This window comes from Rhinolophus sinicus, chromosome 17 (assembly GCF_057876585.1).
Source record: "Rhinolophus sinicus isolate RSI-liver-muscle chromosome 17, RSI-T2T, whole genome shotgun sequence".
Taxonomy (NCBI): domain Eukaryota; kingdom Metazoa; phylum Chordata; class Mammalia; order Chiroptera; family Rhinolophidae; genus Rhinolophus; species Rhinolophus sinicus.
The window spans coordinates 38,632,192-38,656,535 of NC_142517.1; the positions used below are offsets into that span (position 1 = coordinate 38,632,192).

At 39.4% G+C, this 24,344-nt stretch overlaps 1 protein-coding gene and 1 non-coding gene across 3 annotated transcripts in view; both read left to right on the forward strand.

Annotated features, from left to right (window-relative positions):
• The window catches only part of FNDC3B (fibronectin type III domain containing 3B), a 320,977-nt gene that overhangs the window by 74,741 nt on the left and 221,892 nt on the right, over nucleotides 1-24,344 (forward strand). For both annotated transcript variants that reach the window (XM_019735100.3, XM_019735095.3), the window contains exon 3: nucleotides 16,564-16,639. In XM_019735100.3, the coding sequence (XP_019590659.3) occupies nucleotides 16,564-16,639 (76 nt within the window). The remainder of the gene's footprint in view (nucleotides 1-16,563; nucleotides 16,640-24,344) is intronic.
• LOC141568010 (U6 spliceosomal RNA) lies at nucleotides 24,213-24,316 on the forward strand. The gene has a single exon (XR_012491027.1). It is a non-coding gene; the product is annotated as a U6 spliceosomal RNA (small nuclear RNA).

A 24,344-nucleotide genomic window follows, 5' to 3' on the forward strand; every position in this document is an offset into this window, starting at 1 on the left:
AGGTTGCACCGCAAAATAATGGCAATTTTAAACTCTATGGTGGTTTACCATTATGGTTGTTTTCAGCTTAGTGCACTGTTCACCTGGGTGCATTGTAAACTCTGGGAGAGCAGGGAAGGTGTCATGTTCACGCTGCGCCTGTCAGTCCTTCAGAATGGATGAAGGATGCATGAAATGAACAAATTCAAATGCGTCTGAACTTGAGAACTGTCTACTCGTTGTATTTCATAAGGCATCTTTTTTAACCTTTATAGTTAAAAAAATAAATTAGGTGCCAATTTTTACAAATTGGAAGACTTACATAAAATCCTGGATCTTTCTGTCTTATCAGAAAAACCCGGAAGACCTGATAACACTGGGCTGGTCTTCCCACTTGCCACAGTTGACCCGCGAAAAGTAACAGCTGCCCACCTTGGGTGGAGAATGTCATCCTCAGTCCGCACTCTGTCCTCGTCACTCAGTTTTCCACTTTGTCTGGGCTCCAGTGTCATCTGAGTTTGGAACTTGGAAAATTGTTAATTTTTTCACCTTTAGATAGCGTCTTGCGCTCACGTGTATTGTGTTCTACATATAACAAAGATGTTTAAGATTTTTCTGGCACACTCATTGTGTACCACACTGATGAAATGATTTTTCGCCTGTTAGTTTTCTGCTTTATGATTTGTAAAATGAACTAGTGTGGATCTGGTCCACATGGCTTTGCAGAAGGGTGTCAGTTAATATGTCTTACAAGTTAGGACTCATGTATTGTTTTTTTTGGCGTCTGCTTTTCAGTGAGCAATATTTGAGTCCCCAAACAGTGCCACATTGAGGACCCAACCAAAGCATAGGAAGGGCAGAAGAAACAACCAGGCGCCTTGGTTTTACTGTTTATAGACTAGTTAGGGTATATTAAACACAGATGCAAGGTATCTGTGTTCCAAAGGCAGAAATGCAAATACTTATGTTTATAATCTTTTTTAAAGTTTCCAAGCATTGAGTCTTCTAAGTACTTATTGAAATAATTTTTAAAAGTAATCTTTTCCTGGTGTTACCTGGATGAGGCATTTTTATTTAAATCATTTCTGTATTAATTTTCTCTTTGAATAAAATTAAATTTGGTAGATTTCTAATCTCTAATTTTTATTTTTTTGTTGTTTAAAATGTGTATTTGTCATGTTGAATGTGATGTGACAGCCATTGACGTATCTCATAATGCAGTAAAAATATACATACACACACACAGGAAGAAAAAAATGGGACATTTTGTCCACTCAGAATGTATTAAGACATACAAGATGGGACAATTAAGTTTATGAACTCATCCTAAAAAAAAGTGTTACATACCTCATTGCTGAATATCACTACTGTCACCTTCGAAGCACTCCCCTTGGGAAGCTATGCACCAATGCCAGCGCCTAGTCCACCCTTCAAAGCAATTTTGGAACTCTTTTTCTGGAATGGCCATCAGAGCTGTTGTCATATTACCCTTGATGTCCTGAATCTCATCAAAATGTCTTCCGTTCAATATTTCCTTTATCTTTGGGTAAAGAAAGAAATCATTGGGGGCCAGATCAGGTGAGTAGGGAGGGTGTTCCAATACAGTTATTTGTTCACTGGCTAAAAACTCCCTCACATACAGTGCCGTGTGAGCTGGTGCATTGTCGCGATGCAAGAGCCATGAATTGTTGGTGAGAAGTTCAGGTCATCTAACTTTTTCACGCAGCCTTTTCAGCACTTACAAATAGTAAACTTGGCTAACTGTTTGTTCAGTTGGTACAAATTCATAATGAATAATCCCTCTGATATAAAAAAAGGTTAGCAACATCGTTGCACCGAGTTTGTGAACCTAATGGTCAGGCCTTATATGTTTGCACATAATTGTTTTCAGGTAGGTAGGCTCTTCTCCTTTTTGTTCAAATGATTGACTTAAAAATATGACTATATAAATTATATACATTATACTCCAAACATGTCAATAGTGACTAAACTGCATTCAATTAATAACATTAATTTCTTAAGTTCTAGATGCAGTTGGAAAAAAGTAAACAGCCTCCTTAGGAGCCAGTTGTTGAAGGGCCACAGTATTGTATCTAGGATTTGGGTTTAGCTACTTCCAGATTAGTTTCTTTATTTAAATTGGGATTGGCCAGAGTTCGGTGCCTCTTAGTAATTTTTTGGCCAGCTCTACTGTTAAAACAAATTGAAGCTGGACCATGTTGGGCCTCCAGAAGAAAGAGAATTCATGTGTCACTTTCGTGTTCATGCCTACACTGGTTCTGCCTCGCAGCCCTGGGCTTTTTCCTTAACAGGTGACCATCAGATCAGATCATTGCTGAGAGGGAATGTGTTTTATGGGTAGCAGGTGTGTTTAGCACGATCATTAAACAGAATAATTGACCCTTCCTCTCCTGGATCCACTCTTGATTGCCCATTCCTTGCTCCTTGTAGTATAGTAGGTGTGCATTTGGAAAAAAATGGATAGTCGACATTTAGAAAATTACAAGGGTTTTTGCTTTGCAAATAATTGGGCCATCAAGTGGAGACAGCAGACAGCCAGAGATCTAGTTCTGGGGGCAGGTTGACTAGAATTTATATCAGTAAACCTGTCATTAGGGTTCCATTCCTATTATTTTAAAAAAATGGCCATCAATTTTTGTGAGTCACACTTTAGTTTTGGAGAGAAATAGATGTGTGCTATTATCCAATTATGTTGCATGACTTTCAATTTTTAGGAGGGGTCATTAAAATGTTCTTATGTTTTCTAAGTAGTTAGAAAAATTCAGCACTGAAACATGTTACAGAAAGAAATTCTTTGGCCTTTATGTTGGGGTCATTAAAATGTTCTTATGTTTTCTAAGTAGTTAGAAAAATTCAGCACTGAAACATGTCTCAGAAAGAAATTCTTTGGCCTTTATGTTGGAATGTTGAGTTGTCATTGTAGTTCATGGGAGAGAAACCACAACGCACCGAAACATGTGTTTGGGTTAAGTGATGTTGTTTGGTAAATTGGCCAGAGTTATGCAGCTCATTCATATTTTCTGATTTCACCATTTAAATTTTTGTTTTTGCATTGACAGAATGGGTCTATTTAAGACACATCTTAATTCTCATCACCTTGGCAAAAAGGCCATATAAAAAGTACCCTTGTAGAATGGCTGTTGCTTTATAATTTATTTGATGACTGTAGTTATGACTGAAAATAAGTGTATAATGTAAAATACTAATATAATATGAATTTCAAAGGAATGGCATCCATATTTTTCTTTTAATGATTGCAGTTGGAAATCAGACCTTAGGTTTATATACTCGTAAACCCTGTCTGTGAATAATACCTGTTTCAAAGACCTTGGGAATCATTTGAGGATGGAGTTGGGTGATAGAGGACATTATCCTTTAATAGATTGACATTCACATCCATTTTACTTCTGAGAGGATCTGTTTTCTCATTTTTAAAGAGGTTTACCTGATGGTCAGGCATTGAGAGTTTTCCCACTTTGTATTGACTGCCTCTCTACACAGCACTGCTTCAAGCTGCTTTGGAACTTTAAAGAGCCTCCAATAAGGAGACTTGAAGGTCGGCATCACCCCAGGTGTGTGCTCCTTTAAAGGGTGGCAGCAGTTCATTTTCTAACAAGTATTCTAAAGCCAAGGGGGAAGTATAGGATACAAGGTTCTGTAAAGTTGACTCTTCCAGAGATTTCAGTGCCTTAACAATGTAAAAGATACATTAAAGCTTAGATGTTTCACAATGAAAGAATTAAAAAAAATAAGCAAGCAACAAATGAACAACAAAACAAACCTCCAGAGAGACAACAGAATGGTGGTTACCAGAGGGTAAGGGTAGGGGGGGGAGATAGAAAAGGTTAAAGGGGTTAAATATTTTATGGTGATGGAGGGAGACTAGACTTTGGGTGGTGAACACATAATGCAACGTACAGAAGAGGTATTAAAGAATTGTACACTTGAAACTTATAATGTTATTAGCTAATGTCACCCAATACATTTAATTAAAGAAGGGAAGAATTCCAAGTATCTAAATTGTCAGCATTAATCTTGAACTTAAATGTTACTTTGTAATCTTGCTGATGACCAGAAGACTTTTAGTCTCAACTTTTAGTTGAGTGGTTATTTGTGCAGTAAGTTTTTGGAAAGAATGGCTTTTAGTTGATATTTTGATTTCTTTGTTCTCTCTGTGGTGGAGGCAACTAATAGTAACTATTTGAGGGCGTATGAGGTCCTACAAACGGTGCTAAGCACTTATGTACATCATTTCATCCAGCAATCACACACCCTATAAGGTGGTGATCATTTTTACAGACAGAACCAGAGACAAGAAAGGTTAAGTATTTGCAGCTGGCAAATCACAGCACTGGGATTTCAATTCACTGAAATCCTACCTTACAGGATGGGTGGAGCTGCTTGGGTTGGGCATATCTCTTGTCTTGTTCAAGTAAGCAGTCTGGAGAGACTTGGGACTGGGTTTTGCACATAGTAAGTGGTGAGGTTCACAAAGAAGAGTACTCCTGTTTGTTGTCTTGTATGATCTTCTCATTACCTCTGGAGGGGGGTGGGGGCAGTGATTCTGTGACTCGGGAGCTTCTGAGAATTGCAGACCAAGCAGCAGTGGTCGGGTTCTGAGGCCTGGAGGCAGGAGTTGAGTTTGGAGGAGGAGTTGGGAGTGAAGTCATTGGAGGCCCAGGTCCCTTTCTTTCCTTAGGGAATGGTTCTGTCCTTGAAATTAGCCGCAGGGGAGCAGTTCCCTCTGGGGTCCGCAGAGAAGGGTAGCAGGCAATCCGCTTCCTGAGACTCACCCTGGGAGCTAGGAGAGGGCCATTTTGTCTGTCTTCTTTTCCTCCCAAACCCTGCCTTTCATTTGCATTCAAAAATTACATCACCCTAGAGGCACAGTTTTTGTGTCTTAAGAAATCTAAAAACTTGTTGCAAGACTTGAACCTATTAAATTGTTTGTTTCTCATTCTGAATTTATAATTATTTCTCTTAAGTAATGCCAAAAAAAAAAAATCTAAGTTTATCTTTCAAAAACAAAAGAAAATGGCCACTTAGCTGTCTGAGCATTTCTTAAATCTCTCACCTCTGTGTATTCCTGTTCTCCGGGGGATACAGAATTGTGTCATGCAGTATTTGTACCATGAGCCATGATGCCGCACCCATTTGCTATCCCTCCCCCCCCACCTCCTTTTTTTACTTTTTAGATTGATGAAGGCCTTCTTGGACTTTGACTCTCCTCAAGATGTTAATTATATGTTTCAAAATCAAGTGTTCTGTTAAAAATCACTTACGCATAGCCTTGAAAAGAGAACTGGAGGCAGGGAGTTGCTTCAGGGGTGCAGAATATTGTTTTGGAGGCCTGGAGAAATAAATCTTAAGAGTTAGTTCATTTACCACCAAGACATATTTAGTCAGTGTATATAAACAAAAGAAGTCACAGTGTGCCTGGACATTATTTGTCCCAGATGGAGTTTAAACTTGGCTCATTATCCTGCACTGATGTCATGGTGCATAAACTGGCCCAAATTAGAGACGTGCACAGAATCAGCTGTGTGCTTGTGTGTGCTGAGGGCGTGTGAGGCGGAGGGGAGGGGCTGGCTGGAAAATCTTTGTCACATTTTTCCTTCGTTGTCTGTAGAGACTAGGGTCAGTCTTGAATTTGGACTTGGTGCAGAATGAGGGAAGAATTGGAATAATCTGTTCATTTGTACAAGTCGGTATGTGTATGCACTCAGGGATGTGATTCGTCCAAGACTGAGTGTATAAATGTGCTGAGTATTCCAACAGTTGCTTGCAAAGCACCAGTACTAAACTTTAGAAAGGAAAGTCTTAAGGCATTACATTTTTAAGAGTGTTTTCAGTCTGTTTTCCTTGAAATCCTAAATCTGAACATTTTCTTTAAACTTTTTAATGGTCTTAAGTACCCAGCTGTATAATTCTGTTTTCTTGGATTGTATGTTGGATAACCTCTCAAACTAGTTGCTTAAGTGTTTGCTCCTTAGAGAATCTGGCTGAGTTTAATTCTTCCTATGTGCTTTGAGAAGGCAGCTTATGGGTCAGAAAAGGGTCCTCTCCTTGAGTTCAGAGCACTGTTAAATAGGAAATTTCCACATACTGTGGTGTTATTTTATTTTTATTGCTGACTTTCATTATGATAATCTTAATTAGAAGTGTTTCCAAGTAATTCAAACCATTTTGTGGAGGTAAAGGGCTTAGATTTCAGAATTTTCGTGAATGAATTCCAAAGTCACTGTTGTTGCCTGGATCCACGGAAGCTGAACAGACCCTGGAATGTGAATGAGTTGGGACGTGAGCCTTTAAGGAAAGCCAGAATGTTTCCCAAACAGAAAATCTGGTCAGAGGTAAGAATTGGCTGGTTTTAGGTTTTATTGAGAACATGAAACATGGCAGATTCAGTAAATTTTTTTCTTTCTACATGCTCTCTTATTAGAGGCCACATTTTTATTAACTGAGAGAGTTGCCACTGGTAGCAATTTGAAGAAAAAGAAGTATTAATAAAAGTTATGTATTGAGCACATATCATGTGGAAGGCCTTGTAGCAGGGCTGCACTCTGGCTGCTCTTTTTCTTAAGCACACCTATGAGGTAGATACTATCTGCCTTTTCAGGTGAGGAAAAACGGTGTTAGAAAGGTGAAGTGTCTTGCCTTGCGGAGCTGGGACTCAACTGCGCTCTGTCTGATTTGCTCCTCTCACTGTCTTTTAGGTGTCTGAGCTGTTTTTTAAATGATTAGTTCAAAAATGCATTGAAACTAAAATGAGATGAGCAGAGAGTGATTTAACGACTCAATGTTTACATACTATAATGTGACTTAGAAGACAACGGAGCTGACCTCCACCTAATTTTACCTCAGCATACATTATGACAGGAAAAAGACACTTAAACATGCAGAAGATATATGTGCTATTATGGACTTATTTTTTTTAAATCTTGAAAGTGTTACTGGAAAGTGGGCTCTTTGCGTGCTGTCCAGTTTCTCGGCATCTCGAGCAAAGACTTGAACGAGACACAGAAATAAAGTGGTGAAAGAGTAGTTTATTAGAAGAGAGAGTCCTCTCCAAAGGAATCAGAGTGGACCCGAGAAGCAGAGAATGGTTCAAGGGTCCAAGGTGGCATTATTAGGAGGAAAAAGTACACTCTCAAGGTTTGGAGCGGGCCCCCAGCAAAGGCAAGGCTCAAGAGGCTCAAAGGGCTCGCACTGGTGAGGACTTGGAGTTTTTATCCTTTTTTTTCCTCTAGAATGGGCTGTACCTTTCTGGGAATGGGCCCACTTGATTGATACCTGTGATTGACAAGAGGCTGTTACTCATCTTTTTAGACGGCACATGTTCCTTCCCAGAATTCAGTCTGTTACAATGATATTGTTGAACTTCTGGGCATATGTATGCTATTGTAATGATGGTGTAATGAGGCGCAGGTGAAATGAAGGTCGTTGTGGCCTTTACTGGCTGGTGTGAGTGACTGGGCTAATCTAGTTGGGTACTTTGTACCCATTTGTTCTTCATAGGGGTAGATAATGACAATGAAAACGGGAAGTTTGCGGCAGAGACGGGCGGTCTTTTGGGCGGTTGCATTCTGGGCAGGAACGCAGAGACCTGATGCCTAGCTCCAACTGCCTGCCTTGTTTTCCCCTTGACAGACATGAGCCCCATAAAATCTCTATGGGAAGTTGAGGGACAGAAGGTCTTTTCTTCTGTATCTGCTTCCTGCTGGACAGGGGTGCAGAGTTGTCCCTTCCTATTGGGGGATTCACGGAACTCTCACCCTATCTGATCTTAGATGAGAGGAAGGGGTCCCGAGATCTGCCTGGCTTCTTTGGTTGCGACTGGCAATCTTGCTGGGGTATCCTCTGTATCCCCAAGGCCCCTAAATGAGGAAAAATAGATTCTAATTAATAAATCCGTTAGCTCTATAGCTTGTGGCCATTCAATCAGTCATTCAGGTGTTGTCCAGGAGTTAGGCCCAGAGCGGGTCATGATGACAATCAACAAGTATTAGGGTAATTATCTAAAGCAAGGGTAGGAGCTAAAAAACTGGCGGAAAGGAAACTTGAGAAGGAAACTTAAAATTTCTATAGGAAAGAAAAATTTTCAGTAGAGGGGAGGGGCTACTCCTTGGCCTCTATCAAAAGCACTTAAGATTCTTTTGTGTTTCTTTTCCTAATTTAAAGATTGACTTGTAGCTGGTATGTTTTTTTTCTTGTTTACATTCTGAGTCCTTATCTTTTAAAACATTTTGTTGTGTGTATGATACAATAAAAAGCAAACTATAACTTCAAGACATAAAAAGTGAATTAACTCATTTGAAACGGAATAATGTAGGAATCAGAAAGTAGATGTTTTGGGGATATGATTAACTTTAGACCCTTGAAAATAAGTAATGATTCTTCTTTGCCTCAAAAATACATTTGTTTCCCATTAATCCTACTGAGCCTCCTAGTCCTCCGTTCTTTGTGGTCATCAAACCAACCAGACGTGTAGCAGGTGGACAGCATACTCCACTGTGACTGAGTTGACTAGAAGTAAAGGAAAGGAGTGCTAGGGTGGCTGCTGAAGGCTCTTGGAGTTAGCTTGTTAGAGAAATAAGGGACAAAACGTCGAGGAGGAGGAGGAGGCACAAGAGAGGGAAGCATTGTGGACGCCTGTCAGTGACAGCAGTGGTGGAAATGGAAATGGCAGAGTCACACTTAGATAACAGAATTAGAGCAACAGGAGGCAGGAAAAGAATTAAGCAGCTGTGGCTTGGAGAGCCATACACATTACTACACCTGAGAAACAAACTTCAGTGTGGGTTGAGAGGTGGAGCAGAACTTGTTGGCAGCAACCCCTGCGATCTGGAGAGCCACACTTCAAGATTCAACCACGTCATCCCTGAATTAATGTCACAGATGGATATTTCCTTATATCTTCACTGGTCTCCATGTATCGAGTCTCCCATCTCAGTTTGAGTTTCTCACTGCTCTCAGAGTTACCTATTAGGAACGTCAGTTGCTTTCCTCCTGGAAAATTCTGCTCACAGGATAAAGGCCAGCTTTTTAAGTGGGGCAAACAGAGGCTTTTCTGAGATGGTTCTGGGCTGCCTTTGCAGTCTCCCCTTTACCCTTCTGTTACGTGCATATGCCATTGAAGCCACATCGGAATTCTAACCACATTACACTGTTCAGGCCTCCATGCCTTTGCATGTGTAGTTGTTCTTTTGCTTATCCAATTGCAGTCTTCCACTACCCCTTTAAGTGTCACTCCCATCTATCTGTAACTTCTCCTGATTTCTCTATGGTTTCTTCAGTCTCTATAGCACTTAATAGCAAATAATCATATTTTATTACAGTTAATTGTATTTTCTGCACTTGCACCAACACACTTGAGATCTTTCTCATCTTAGAATTACCAGTGCTTAATAGAGTGGCACAAAGTACTCAGCAAATGTTTGTTGAGTAATCACGGTTTCAATAATTGCATTAAGTATTGACTTAAATAAGTTTTAAATCAACCCAAAGTTAAGACCTGAATAAGTGATAATATACAGGGCAATGGCAGAGTGGGAAATGTTTCTACCTCTACTGCAAAATACTTCCAGAACCCTAGAATATTACATGTTTGTATTTATTTGTGATTTTATGTTGGTGGGTACAAAGTGTCAGGCAATAGTAGTGTTAATTTTTAGCAATTAAGAAAGTATACTAATTAGAATCATTACCTATTTAATGGCAAAATATTGGGAACTGATTTTCTGTCAGTTATAAGAATGAGAACATTCTTCGTGGGCGCAGTATTTCTTGATTGTGTCTTAGAGGGTAGAACATTGTTAAATGAATGAGGTGGCCAACATTGAAATAATAGAATATTGGGATTAGGCAGTTAAATATGTTTCTTCACTGGCTTTGAGATTCCAACAGAAGGATTGTTTGTTTAGGTTCAGCGTATAGCTTTCCAGAGGTGTGTGACGTTAATTAATTAGCACATCTCCATGGATCGTGTTGCTCTGTCTCAGCCAATCAAATGGAGGGAGACATTCAAGATGCAGTGTGCAAAGGGCTGATTAGGTGAAAAGTGGCATGAGCTGCTGATAGCCCATCAGTGTGGCCAAAACCCAGCCTGGGGACATCGTGTACATCAATGGAATTGAGGGGTAGAACGGGCTTCTACCTCATTTGATGGACATTTTTGACAAGGATTCATTCTGAAACGGTGATGACAGGAACTAAATTTTGTTCTCAGTGAACAGATTTTCAGTTAAAGGAAGAAGAGGTATATTTTTGGTACTCAACTCTGAAATGAAAAAATAATAATAAAATGAAAAATAAAGGATTTGGAAAAAAAACATAATGGTGCTCCAAATGCAGAAGGATATATGGTAGCTGTTACTCTTAGGGAAAAAAAACTACACTTTAAGCTTACGTGGAATTTTGGTCTTTTATATTCTTGGTTTTTATCTTGAAAGTCCTGTAGTTGAAACTTTAGACTCTGGCATTTGTGGTTCTCTTAAAAGAAGGCTTTAAGCCTAGTTTTGGCCATCTATATTACATTTTGCATTTTTTCCATTTAAGTTAATGCTATATTTTTATTCTCAGCAAACAGCAGCTTTTTTTGTAAAATAATCTCTTTATTCAAGGCAGTATACAATTAGGGGGAGTAGAAATGTACAACTTTTACAAGCTGCCATTGTATTTATAACCCTTACCACTATCTGTAAATGTTTCATTTTTGTTTAAATGATTCCCCCCACCCCCATCCCATGCAAATTCCATTTATCTGCTTGAGGTGGGCAGAACTTTGTATTGTCTAAGGCTGTATTCCCAGTACCTATAGGAATGCCTGACCCATTCTTGGCACTTACTAAGACTTTCTGATTTAAGACTGAGATATAGTAATAATTCTTCTAAGGATACTTATTTCATGAAGTGAAGTTACTGAACTCTTTTGAATGTACATATTTTCAGCAATCGCTGGTGTACTTTTAGGGCATAAAAATGTCATCCTTGGTTCACTTAATTTTGTTTTCCTTGGTTGCCTACTAACCCATTTCTGTCCTGTTTGTTAATGACAGGTGATTTTTGGGAAGCATAGAAACATAAGATGCAATCTTCCCAGGAGTCATATTTTTCTTATGTCAACTATTGGGCCATGTGAAATGGTATCTAGTGATTGTGATAATCGAGTAGTTAGCTCGTTGCTTCATCTTAGGATTCTAAGGTACTCAAGAACTTCACAAAAACTTGGTGAGAACACATTCTGCCCAACATAAAGACAAGTTTTTGTTTTTAGTTAAGGGATTCTTTACCAAAGTGGAGGTTAGGGGGCGTGGTGGGGGTTAGGGGCTCTGGCTCAGGGAGTGAGCGTAGATTTCCTAGAAGAGAACTTGTCCTCAGTCTTGGAGACAACCTTTGACTCAGTTAAGTACGTTCTCTCCTTATAGTTATTTATTGAAGTATCTCCATAGAGAATTGATTCTGCAAATCCCATGCCTATCAAAGGTGGTGAGCTCTATGGTAGAAGAGCATGCATTTTGGTTAGACAAGGCTGGAGTCCAGTGCTACCTCAAGTTACTTATCCTCTCTAAACCTCACTTTCCCCATCTGTGAAATCTGATTAGTAATAACTTCCTGGCAGACCATACAGATTCAATAATTAATAGCTTTTTATATTATCATCGTAGAAAAAAACAGCTGTTAAAGCAGTTGAGAAGTAGTCTGCATCATACTGAATTAATTTGAGACATATGAAATGGTCTGTTGAGGGGGGACAACTTTTGAACCTCCCGTCCTTTGAGGAAGTCAGAGTATTAAAATTTTGGAGCATTGGAGTGTTCTTGCTTCTTGCTTTAAATGGAATGATTCCTAAAGCCCAGGAAGAAACAAAACAACCAATTTATCCTATTAGTGGTGTTCACCAAGGAAGAGTTTTACATACCATGCATGTCCTTGTGCCTTACCCAGTGTGTAAGTATCCTTAGAGGTTAGGGTTGTAAGTATCTTGTATGTTCTTTTCCTCCCAGCTTTGGATTCAGGCTTCAAGTAGGACAGGTGAACAGGTGAGGCAATCAGTATTTTCCCATTATCTTCCTGTACCTTTCTGTTTTACCAGCTCACATTTTAAATCTTGGGACATTGTCTTTGTGTGTATTATTACCACAAAGATAATTATGGGTCATTTGTAGCTCTCCCTTTTCCTGATTTTGAGAAAAGAGAGAAGATCAGAAAACAAATGATACTTGTTAGTTTGCTGGAGGCCTGCTGTGGTCTGTGGATACAAGACCAGGGTCTTAAAGATGTGTATTGGTGGATGGTTTGGGTCCTCCACGGCCTGAGTGGAGCTCTCCAAGATTTTCTGGAGTTTGAGAGGAGAGAGGGAGGGAGAAGTGGGTGAGAGAGAGAGAGGGAGGGAGGGAAAGGGGGAGGGAGAAGACAACAGGTGTTAACTGCTCCTCTCTTGTAGTCAAAGGTGACTTTTTAAAAATTATTAGACATTCCTGGATAGAATCATTCCTTACATGGAGCTCTTCTGTGTCTTTCAGGATGTATAATTTTTTCCTCTAACGATATCTGTTGGATGATCAAATGCTGGCTCCAAGTGAGAAGTGTTCATTTATCCGTGAAATAGCTAGAAGTAAGACAGGCCTCACCGAGTGTGGCAAGTGGAAATGGCATCTCCTCCCCTACCTAGCACAGTGTATTTAGAATGTCTGGGCATTGGATTTAACGTTTAAGAATGATACAAATGTAACGTTTCATCTTTGGTCAGTCATTACTGTTCTCCCATCAGAAGCTTCTGTGACAGACACATACCTGGCAATGATTGTTTAGTCAGGTGGCAGGTAATTCTTTTATTCGAGGCATACATTAGGAATTTGCCTTCAGGAGTAGTCCTAGATACTATTGATCTTCTGGTTAATCAGCTACCCTGCATTTAAATTGCAAAAGTCGCTTTCCTTATCCTCTTCTAATGGGTAAAAAACAGATTTAGACTTCCTTTTAAGGAAAGATCTGTTACACCTTTTCAGTTGTCTTGTTGGGTAAAGCTTTCCAGGATGCTGTGTTTAACCTTTTGCTCAGATATATTGTACTTCTTTTTTTGTTTATTTAGACTTTGGAAAAATTAGTCACTTACTTTTCCTGAAGCCTTATAAACTAACTGCCGTTGGTTGTCTGGGGCTGCTTGGTTCATGTAGCACCAACAGATCTGATGAAGCAACAGTAGCCTGGAGTATGCGCTTATGGTTTGGTTAACATGGTTCTATTTTAACATCTCTGGGGACAAAAAACATATTGTCAGTGGTTAAAATCTTTGTCTTTTTTTTTTTTTTTTTTACTCTGACAAGACACAGAATGCACGAATTGTTTTACTGCTGACTTTGGAAAAGCAGGAAATGCTTAGTGAGTGGACAAAAAATGATGAGGTTTGGATGGTGAGGTTATGTTTCCCATTCTGTATTTAAGAGAACTTGTAACCGTCATGTCTGCATTGTGGCTGGAGAAAGAAGGAGAGAGGGAGGAAGGGAAGGGGGCAGAGACCGAGAGAGACAGAGAGATACTGAGACTGACTGGTTTGTATGACACAAAAGGTTAAGTGCCAGGGAGCCTGCCAGGGTGTGACGTGCTCCTCAGGACTGCGTGATGCAAGGCCTTCTGCCGCCTTCTCATTCATGTCTATTGTCAGGGACAGATCACAAGGCTGCTGTGTGTCAAAACTTTATTTTTATCTCTCCTTTATTGACAGTGACAACAGCAAGGTGGTCAGTCTGCCTCAGTAAAATAAAATGCTTTCATTGAAAATAGCTCAGTGCCAAGATGAATACGGTTTGCTCAAATAATGACTTTGGCTCTTACTAAGAAAAATTGATATTGGGACACAGGAGATTTGCCTGGTTTCTGAGGTAACTCGGTAGATCATAATCTAGTTGCCATAGCAACCCAGCAGCAGGGAAAATTACAGGAACTAAACATTTGAAGAGAGGTATTTTAGTAGGATGCTTAAAAGCCCTTTACCTATCATCTTTCTCCCTGAAGAAGTGTTGGGGGATGGGAATTGGCCTCAGTGGAAGCAGAGAGGGGAAGGCATAAATTGGCTTTTGGTGGCTGGATGCCACTGGGCCCTTCTTTGAATTGTGGCCTGGTGTCAGAGACCACTAGGAACCGTTACAGACACTTTTCATGCAATATGATAAGCAGATAATGTGACAGAATCTGGCACATAGGCCAATTCAGAAATCCTTTTTCTTGCCTGGGACTTTGCATGATACTGGTGAATTGTACTTTCAGAACCAGCATTCAGGGCTCTTCTGACAATTTTGCCTGTGGAGGAAGAGAGCATATGAATTTGGCATTGTCAAAGAATATCTGGAACATAGTCTTGGTGTCCAATGAATTTATTTTCCAACTAATTAATTCTACAGACGTATATTATAGGCCTATACCTAGACGTATAAACACAAAAGTGGATGGTTGTTACAATTGGTCTACGGACTTTTAAATAAAAGACATGGGTAATTTTCTTTATTGGAGTATTGTTTTACTCCATTGTAGTCGAGTTATGTTCTATGTTTATGTAAAAATAAAGCTAAAGCTATTTTCATGTTGGGAATGACTTTAAAAGCTCAGTTTCAAGAAATTGAAATGTTTTAATCTCTAGACATCAAGGGATTTCCTTTTGAGTTCTTAAAATGGTGCAATGTATTTACATTGGTGAGAATTTTGAATACTTAAGACTGAAAGATTATTGACACAGTTACTGTTCAGGAAAAATAGATTGCCTTGAAATAACTGTTATGTTTCAAGATAATGAGAAGCATCAGGGATGAAGCTTGAACTGCTTTTTGCTGAATGGTCCTGTTTTCTCCAGTTAATGTATTTCCTGCTTTTTTTAAAAAAATGTTTTTAATATTCTAGCAGTGTCTTCGGTGGTGAATTATAGAAGAAGCAAAACACATGAACATAAAAGGTTTAGTTTTTAAAGATGAAATGGTTTTGATCTCATATTTACAAAACATAATCGTACATACTACATAAAATGACTTTTAAATTGCATGTTAAGAAAGCTTAATTTCTAAGTTAAAATAATTGTTTGCAATGGTTACCTGTTTTACGACTTTCATTCAGCAAAAATAGTTATGGAACGTGATATGCTAGGCACAGTTTTGAGCACTGCCAAATTTTGTGCTTATAGAGCCTAGATTAAAGAAGGAAAGACAGACACTAAAATAATTGCTTAATTAATTGCAATTATAAATTCTAAGAAGGAGAAGTAGAGGGTTATTTTATTTTATTTTATTGAGAACATATAGTTGGGGACCTGACCTGTTCTGAGAGTCATGCAATTTCTTAAGCTGACAGGATGAATGGGTGTTAGCTGGTTGGGGAAAGAGTAAGGTGGGTAGCAGGCAGAGATGAAAGAGCACAGAAAGAGCATTACAGACGGGAACAGTATGTTGATGGTTTCATGGCAGGGAGGAACAAGGCTTGCTCCAAGAACTGTAAGATGAATGAAACTGACGTCTTTCCAATTTCTAGAAATGTACAGTAATTATTTTAATAGTGTTGACCTTGCACACGTTGATTTTTTTTTTTTTTTTTTTACTACAGTTTTTAAGCTTGGATTACATCTTTAATTTGTAGTTAGATATAAATGAGTGATTTCTCCCCCTGCCCCTCTTTTTCAATCTAAAGGAACTAAATTAGATTAGAACTAAAATTCTGAGGGTTTTGAAAGGAACTACTTTGCCATTGCCATGGATGGTCCAGTCTTTTGGAAGTTGTCTTCCAATATTAAATATTTATGTTCATATGACTAAAACACTGACATTTAGGTAATAGATTTAGAAGTTTGAGTGTTTGCTTTGAGGTGGCTGGTTAGCTCGGTTGGTTAGAGTGCGGTGCTGGAAAAATTTGAGTGTTTGGTGGGGCCTAGTTGTAATATTATTTATTTATTTTGTACTGTTCATTATTTCCAGATCCTATACACAGGTACTTTTTTTTACCCCAAGTATTTTTCTTATAAATTGCTTTCTATTGTTACACAGTAGAATAAATAACCCAGGTCAGTAATAGACATTTAGGGACAGTATGCAACAGTGTTAGGTCAGAACCTCATCTCTCTGTGAAATTTCCCTTTATAAGTATGGTCTCTGGTCTTTTTTTTTTTTTAGGAGGGCGCAGCTCACGGTGGTCCATGCAGGGATCAAACCAGTAACCTTGGTGCTACCAGCACTGCGCTCTAACCAGCTGAGCTATATGGCCACCCCTCTTTTTCTTCTTTTACTGTTGTTTCTAAATTAGTGAAAGAACAAAAGGAATTGTGTGAAGGAAAGAGTATCTTAAAATTGAGTTTTTTAGTTATATAATATCATAAGCAGGAGAATTCACTTAGCTAAATTCAAATGCATGTACTTAGCCCCCTCACATTTGAAACAGGTCTCAGACTTATCCCAAGTTTTGTGTTTAGACAAGATTCTGTGCCACATACTTCCTGTGTAGTATATAAATTTAGGTAGTAATACTGTTGAAGAGAAATCCCAGATGTTCTAGTATTAAATTGAAATTAATGTGTTATTTTGGCAGGTTATTCTCGTTCAAGTTAATCCAGGTGAGACTTTTACAATAAGAGCGGAGGATGGAACACTTCAGTGCATTCAAGGTAAGGAAGTTTCTTGTAAGTCTTTCAATCAACAGGTTTGTCCTCTATTATTTTAAGAAAGTAAGGTTTTTCTCTGTATCTACACATGATTTTTAGAAGTAGAATTTATATTGTGTTTTTTTTTCCCCTGTCAAATAAGGGCTCCTTAATGCGGCTGCAGGACTCTGATAAGTAAGGGACAAAGTTAAATACCTCTAGTTTCCTATTGACTTAAGTGAATTAATTTAACTTGGGAAAGCTTGCAGAGGCTTCATATATTATGGAATTTGATAAACCTGAAAAATGCAGAGATTTTAAAAGACCCTAAAAAACTCCAGTTGAGAACAGCGAATTAAAGTTTTTTTCAAACTAAAGTTTGAAAAATATATTGTGATGCTATCCAAATGATGCTTTTAGAGGTAAAATCTATATAAGTATCTGTTAGTTATTTATTACTGAGTAACAGATTACCTCCATGTTTAGTGGCTTAAAACAACTTATTATCTTGCAGTTTCTGTGGGTCAATAATTACAGCACAGCTTAGCTGTGTCCTATGGCTCTGGACCTCTCAAAACCCTAAAATCCAGGTGTGGGCTAGAGCTGCAGTCATTGTAAGGCATGTTTGGGGGGCAGTCTGTTTTAAGGCTCACTTGAGTGTTGGCAGGACTTAGTCTTTTTTATAGGCTTTTGACAGATGGCTCTCCTCAGTTTCTTGCTAAGTGGCCTCTCCATGAAGGTGCGTACATTATGTCTCAGCAGCAACTGGAGGGCAATTGGGTCTACTAGGTCCAGCCCACTCAAGAAAGGGGATTTATACAAGGTATGAATACCAGCGGACAGGAATCACAGGGGGCCATCTTAGAAAGCTGCCCACCACAGCCCATTTTCCACCCCCAATAATTTATGTCCATCCTGTATGCAAAATCCCCCCTCCCAAGATCTTCAGAAGTCTTAATCCTGTTATAGCATCAGCTCACAGTCCAGAATTGTGTCACTTAAATAAGTTCTAGGTGTAAGTAAGTAGTTCTTTATATGTGTACAGCTCCTGAGGCATGTTGGTTAATTTCTAGTTTGTGTAATACCAGTGCCCCTTCTCTGTAGTTCACTTTGGAAAGAAGCACCTTAGGTACTCTGATCCATATGAGTTCTGTGTAGGAAGATCAACCCAGATCTGTATTAGCCGGTGAACACTGGTGTTGGAGAGCCTGTTTGTGACAGCCGTTTTTGGCAGTGATTGGGATTATGGTAACTTGGCATGTGTTTGAATTCAATACTAGATTATCGATTAGACTGGAATCTGACCATAGGGCTTATTTTTAATACCTGGACTTGCTTACCAGTGTATTAACAAATGGGAAAAAATGCCCCTTACTTTAGTTTTCCATAATGAACTACATGGAAAATGTTGATTTTTCTATTGCTCTGCATAATAGAGCATGCTGCGCTGTAAGTTTACTGCTTGTTTTGTACCGATATGAATAAAAATTTAGGAAAACACTTTTTTTTTTGAGAAAGGAATGTATTTTCAAAGAGTCAAGTGTAATGAGTTTTAATTGCAGTTAATCTGAAATGACTTAACCATTAATTTAGTGTTTTTAGTGATTGCATTTCTCTGACCATTGGGCCCCTGAAATGAATCTGTGGTGTTCTAAACCACGTAAAACCTAGTCTTTGTTGATAAATCATATGAAGAAACTTCAGGTGAAAGAAGAGAGGAAATGAATATTTTAAAATAGTATGGGATAGAGCCTCTTCTGTCTCCATGTACTACTTTAATAGATGGATATTATCAACAAATAAAACTCAGAATCCACTCTGCATCTTTAAAAAATGAGTCACGCCAGAAAAGCTACATGAAAAGTCAGTTCGCCTATTAGAATGAAGCTGATGTTTTCAGTTCAGTAAGAAAACAGTAAGAAAACAGTTGAACCTCTGGGCTTGGTAACATCGGAGCCTCCTGAATTGGCAGGTAGACTGTGTCCCTCTACAACCGAGCGTGCGTAATAGAATCTATCAAAGCAAATTGCTGATAGATCAACATAGATAAAAATCCACTCTTTCCATGCCACCTGCTTTTACCTCTTATGTCTGAGAAGTGTGTGTGTGTGTGTGTGTGTGTGTGTGTGTGTGTGTGTGTTTGTCTAGTTCGCCTCTCCCCCACTTTTTTCTTCAGTCCATGTCAGTAACTGGCGGGCTCTGCAGGGAATGTTGCAAGTATCTTGCTCTGTTCACAATGAGAGCTTTGTATTTATTCATGATGATACTTGGAGATAAGTGACACTAACACCCCTTCCAGTGATTTCAAAAAATGCCTTTGATTAAAGCAGAATTGTGGAGCCATTTATCTTTGGCTTACCCAGCCTTCCTATTCTTTGTTCTCTTCTGAATACCTAGATACTATGGTTATCTTCGTTTGGGGCGTAGTGGTACCTGGGCCAATTAATTGAATGACACAGGACAGGATGGGAGGGACTAGGACCTGGAATCACAAGGTTTGCTAGGGTTTGGGAAGCACTGGGGCCACAGGATGAAACTGGAAGGACCCTTGAGTCCAGACCCACTGACTGCTGCTAATGAGTAACAGGCAGGCACTCAACTCCCCACCCCCGAAAGCCTTCATTTGAGTTCTAAAGTGAGTTAGTGAATACTTGACTCCAGGTTGGTAGACCATATCAACGCAGAATATGGGAATAGACAGTACATTTGCAAATTCCAACACAAGTTGTTATCCTTTCACTGATTAACATCCCTGCCATTGCTAATAATTTATCCCACTCTTATGCTATGCTATGTATTTGCTCATATTTAATGGGTGTGATAGGTACACATGAAGAAGCTGAGGCCTATAGAGGTTATTCCACACACTTGAAGTCACATAGCTGGAACGAGGCAGAGTCAAGTTTTCATCTCTGGTATGTCTGACTCCAGAGCATGAGCTCTTTATTGCCCTGCTCTGTGGCTTTACATGGAAGCATGAACTCAAATAGCAGGGCTCCATTCTCCCTGAACACGTGACAAGAGCCAGGTGAGTTCCTGTTCCTGGACTAACAGGATTCTGGGCAGGATACCAGGATGAGAGTACTCAGATGGCCAGGATGAGATAGAGATGGCTTGTATAGCAAAAGTGAATGGTGGAGACTGGGTCGTCAATGGAGTAAAATAAGGCACCGTGTTAATAGAACTAAGAGCAGACAGTGTGACACAGGGATTGTTGATTTAGAACTCCTTAACTTATTTCACCCTAAAGTCATGGTTGGGCCCAGAGTTGAGGTGGGCTAAAGCCAGGTGGGGTTTCCAGCTCCAGCTGCTGGCAGAGGAGGGGTACATTGGGAGGCAATCTTTTCCTGTTTGCCTTTAAAAAAAAAACCTACTAGAAAAGGATCTGAAATTGTGGCATATTGTAATGGAAACTCCTGAAAGAAACATTTGCATTTTACTAGAGGTTAAAGTTAAGAGAATGAAACTCTAGTTATGCTCTTTCAACACCAGCCAGCAGGTGGGGAAGTAATTTCTTTTTGGTGGGAGTGTAGTTGGTGATAGTGGTTTTCCTGGAAATGTTGAAGTCATACCCATTGCTTACGCCATGGTTGAAACTGTCAGTTTAATAACTTTGCTATTTCAACACTCAACACTAGCCAGCAGATTAGGGATTGCTGGGGGGGAAGTGTTATAGGGGTAGGGAGTGGAATTGGTTGCTGCGCCTTCCTGGAAACTTTGAAATCACACCATATGAGGTCAACCCCCATTGCTTGTAGTTGAGTTTGTCAGCCTAATAATTTTTGTCTGTAGGACATTAGCATCACTAGAAAGACTCATTGTGATGCCATGAAAAGGCAGCTTAGAAATTCAAAGCAAATCAATGTAAGTAGTATGGTTATTCTGGGGGAAAAGAAAAGATTCTGTTTTCATGGGAATGTCCTTGGTGATAATGAAGGAAGAAAAACACAGGAAACATCCAATATGCTGTGAAAGCAGATTCATTTCTAATGGAACATTTCTCAATATTTTCCATGAAACATGAATCATAGGTCTTGACGGGGCCACAAAAGGTCATAGTTTTTTCCTCACTTGGATGCCACACTATACCTATGGCATCCTAGACAAAAGATTTTTCTTCCCTAGGCCAGATGAAAGTGTATAAAGAGCTAATTGTGAGGGAAAAAAAGAATCTTAGCAATCAATATGAATCCTTGCCTTTGCTTAAAGTCAGGAATTCATAGCGGGCAGCTGTGGGTCTCGCTCATTATTTTCATACCCTTGTCTGGGCCGAGGTGCTGGCAGTGGAGCCTTCTTTCCTGCCCACACATGCCATCTTTTTATCTGGGCCATTTCTCTGCTCCCACTAAATTCCTTTAGCCAAAACAAATACCACACTTCCTTTTAGGCTCTAGGTCTGTCCCCTGCAGGAGCCCTCCCGGACCACTCCATTTCATTGTGACCTTTCTCTGCATTCCTGGGGAAGCAGGTGGGGGTAGTACTACCCATAACAGTCGGGTTATATGCGCAGACTTTCCTTAGCCCTTGAATTGCACTGTGAACTCAGTTGTGACAGGGAATAGAATCCTTCCCCTACCCCCAGCCATACAGACCAGACCCTTGACGGGCTCTGGCTTTACATCAAGTGTGATGATTTTTCTTTGAAATTTTATTACTGTGCTAGGAGCTTAAAGATGTTTAGTTAAATGCTTTAAATGGTCTCTAAAATCTCTGGAAGAACTTAAAATTTCTAATGCGTTGATAGTGGAAGCTAGTCTGTTTCCTTGAGAGAAACATGATTAGAATTTATGAACTTTCATATTGACCCTGTAGTAATACGGCAGTTTTTATTTGTGTTTTAAGACTGTTACATAAAAGTTGTGAGCCTAAAGAAAATAGGTGAATTTCATGGTGATCCTTTAAAAAAACACCGATTGCAGTAAAATGTTTGGGAAGCACCATTCTAATAAAGAATACTATTTAAAGATGCTTAATTGCTAATGTTTTTTGCTCACAATAATTTAGACATCGTTTATGAAGACAGGGTACTCTGCTAACTTGTGTTAAGTGGGTTGAGAACTTGAAATGACAGCAGAATGTATGGTGGGAGGGAAACTTGGAGATGGCTGTCGCTTGGATGCTATTAGAATGTGAAATTCTTTTCCCTCTCCTACTTACTCTCCTTAAGTCTTCTTTAGCTCTGTGGCTAATTCTCCCCCTGGCCCAGTGAGTGTGGGAACCATATCATTGATGAACACCACGCTTTGCTCAGGGGCCGTATGAATGACACCATTGAGAGCAGTTCCCCTTTTCTGAGTCTCCTCGTTTGTCTTCATCCCCCGCCCCTTCTTGTATGATTCAGCATCCAGACTGCCAAAGGGACCTTAATGTGCTTTTCTCCCCCGCCCCTCCGCCCCCAGCCCCCCATTTGGGACTTTAAGTGCATTTATGAGACTTGTTTGGCACATTGAAGCACTGACCTGTCATTCTGTCTAAGAATTTTTATGACAGGTCCTCGGGAACTCCCCTTGTCTCTTGCTTTGTTTATTGAGAAATAACACGAGTGGTGACATAGTGAGGGTGTACAAGCTGAAGTAGACTATGTTTTCACAAGAAAAGCTTCTATATGGTCTATTCCTTTAAAGCAGACTCAGCATATAAGTGAGAAATCCCTGTTTTATTGTCTTAAAACCAAGGGAGAGGAACTGTTGCAAATGAAGTCTGTCTTCTGGGGTTTATTGACCTTGCCTTGGCTTAAATTTGCACACAGTTTTTTCATCAAAAGTATTTTGATGGTTTGAAAGTGAAATTCTTATAGTATAAATGCCTGCAATCTTTCTGAATCTTTGCAGACTCGTATCACATTGATCATGTCATTGATTGTTATTTGACTATTTTTAGAATGTATTATTAGTGGAAATATTTTTTTCCCCTGTTACAAGATTAGGAATTGGAGAACTTTTCTGTGTAAGAAACTGCCTTGAAAACCCATTTCTTTTGCATTTGGAGGGGGTTTGTGAAGGATTACTTAATTTGAAATGTTATTATGAACAGTTTGGCCTCACTTGAAAAACCTTTTAGAACTGAAAATACTAAGTCCTTTCCCCAGGCTCTCCCCAGTGCCCTGCCCATCTTTCTGATTGATTGAAAGCGTATTTGGTGAGAGTTAGTTCACAGTCCTCCAGTGAGGCTATAAGCTGAGAGAGTCTTGAGTTTCTAGGCTAATCTGAAATACTCCACCAACTTGCCAACTCATTTTATAACTCTTATGTTAGTTTCAGAACAAATCATGGGTGTGTGTGCACGCGTGTGTGTGTAATATTGATGAAAAATAATTTTTAGTGTTTTGGAGTATACCCGATCTCTGAAATGTTTGGGGGCTTTATTTTGGACGTTGATGATTCAGCTTTTCTTTCACACATGGACCGGCACAGCTGTTGGTTTTTCAGGCATTCTGTATGCTGACCTGATCAGCCCCTTTTCAAACAACTTGCTGCTGAGTAACTGGAAGTTCATCAGCTAGTGGTCTCCACAAGGGCTGGTGAATACTAATAGACCCAGAGCAGAGAGTGCAGGTTATGGAAAGGGTAGGAGGAGAGTCCGTGCCCGATCCTACGTGCAGCTGTCATCATGCAGGTATTGAGTCATGTTACAAGACTGAGTTACCTCAGTGCCTAACTATGTTGCTTCCCAGGAGGTGTGAAGTCCCTCTCTCGGTGTTTGGGGGTGAGTACCCGGTATGTCTGCTCCTTGCTGCCTTTCCTTTTCAGCCCTTCCCAGTTATCTTGATTGTTTATATCCATTGTTAGTTACATTTACATAATTAGGACAAAAACTTCACCCAGTATTATAGTGTCATACTTTCTTTGGCCATTTTCTCCAAGTAAAGTTTTGGTGATTTGGTTTGTTAGAAGTTACGAAGATTATGTTTTAAGAGTGCAAAGACTGCAGTGTGAATCCCTTGGTCATTTGCTAGCTAATGCTTAACCTTTTAGCCTGTTGTTTCTCTTAAAATGGGGATAGTGAGAATATCTATTTACTAAGATTGTTAGATAATCCATTGTTAAGTACCATTATTATATGGCAATGTCCACAGTTTTGCTGATTATTTTTATTCTAAAGTGATGTCATGATCACTTATGGGCGATGACTTCATAATCAGCTGAAGTTCTAGCCTCCCTTTCATTGCCTGCTTATAATATGCTTGCTTTCATGGGGCTGAGGGTGATGGCAACAGTTCAGACCTTTCAGATGAAGGTTTATGGGAATGTATATATTGTTCAGATATAGCATTATGGATAAAACAATGAGCCCACCATTCCATGCCTTTAAAGTAAGTTTTATTGTAGTTGAAGCTTCAGTTGTTTTCTTTTGGCAAACTCTCACACTGTGCCTTAATGGCCATATTCAGACAGGCCTACCAAGGAGTTCTTCTGGATATTCCTCCCCTTCTTTAGGTCCTGCCTTTTATAATTAAATTTCCATCAAATTCCATACTTCTTTTAATCTCTATTTAATGCATCCTGCTCTTAGGCAGTAGTGAAAGGCAGTAAGGAATATTGGTAAGTTCATTATGGGTTTTGGAGTGAGATTGCTTGGCTTAGAGATTCCCTGCATTGTGCTCTCTTCGGCAGCACATATATTAAAATTGGAACGATTCAGAGAAGGTTAGCATGGCCCCTGTGCAAAGATGTGCAAGTTCATGAAGTGTTCCATATTTTAGAACAAAATAAAGGAACAAAACAGAAGC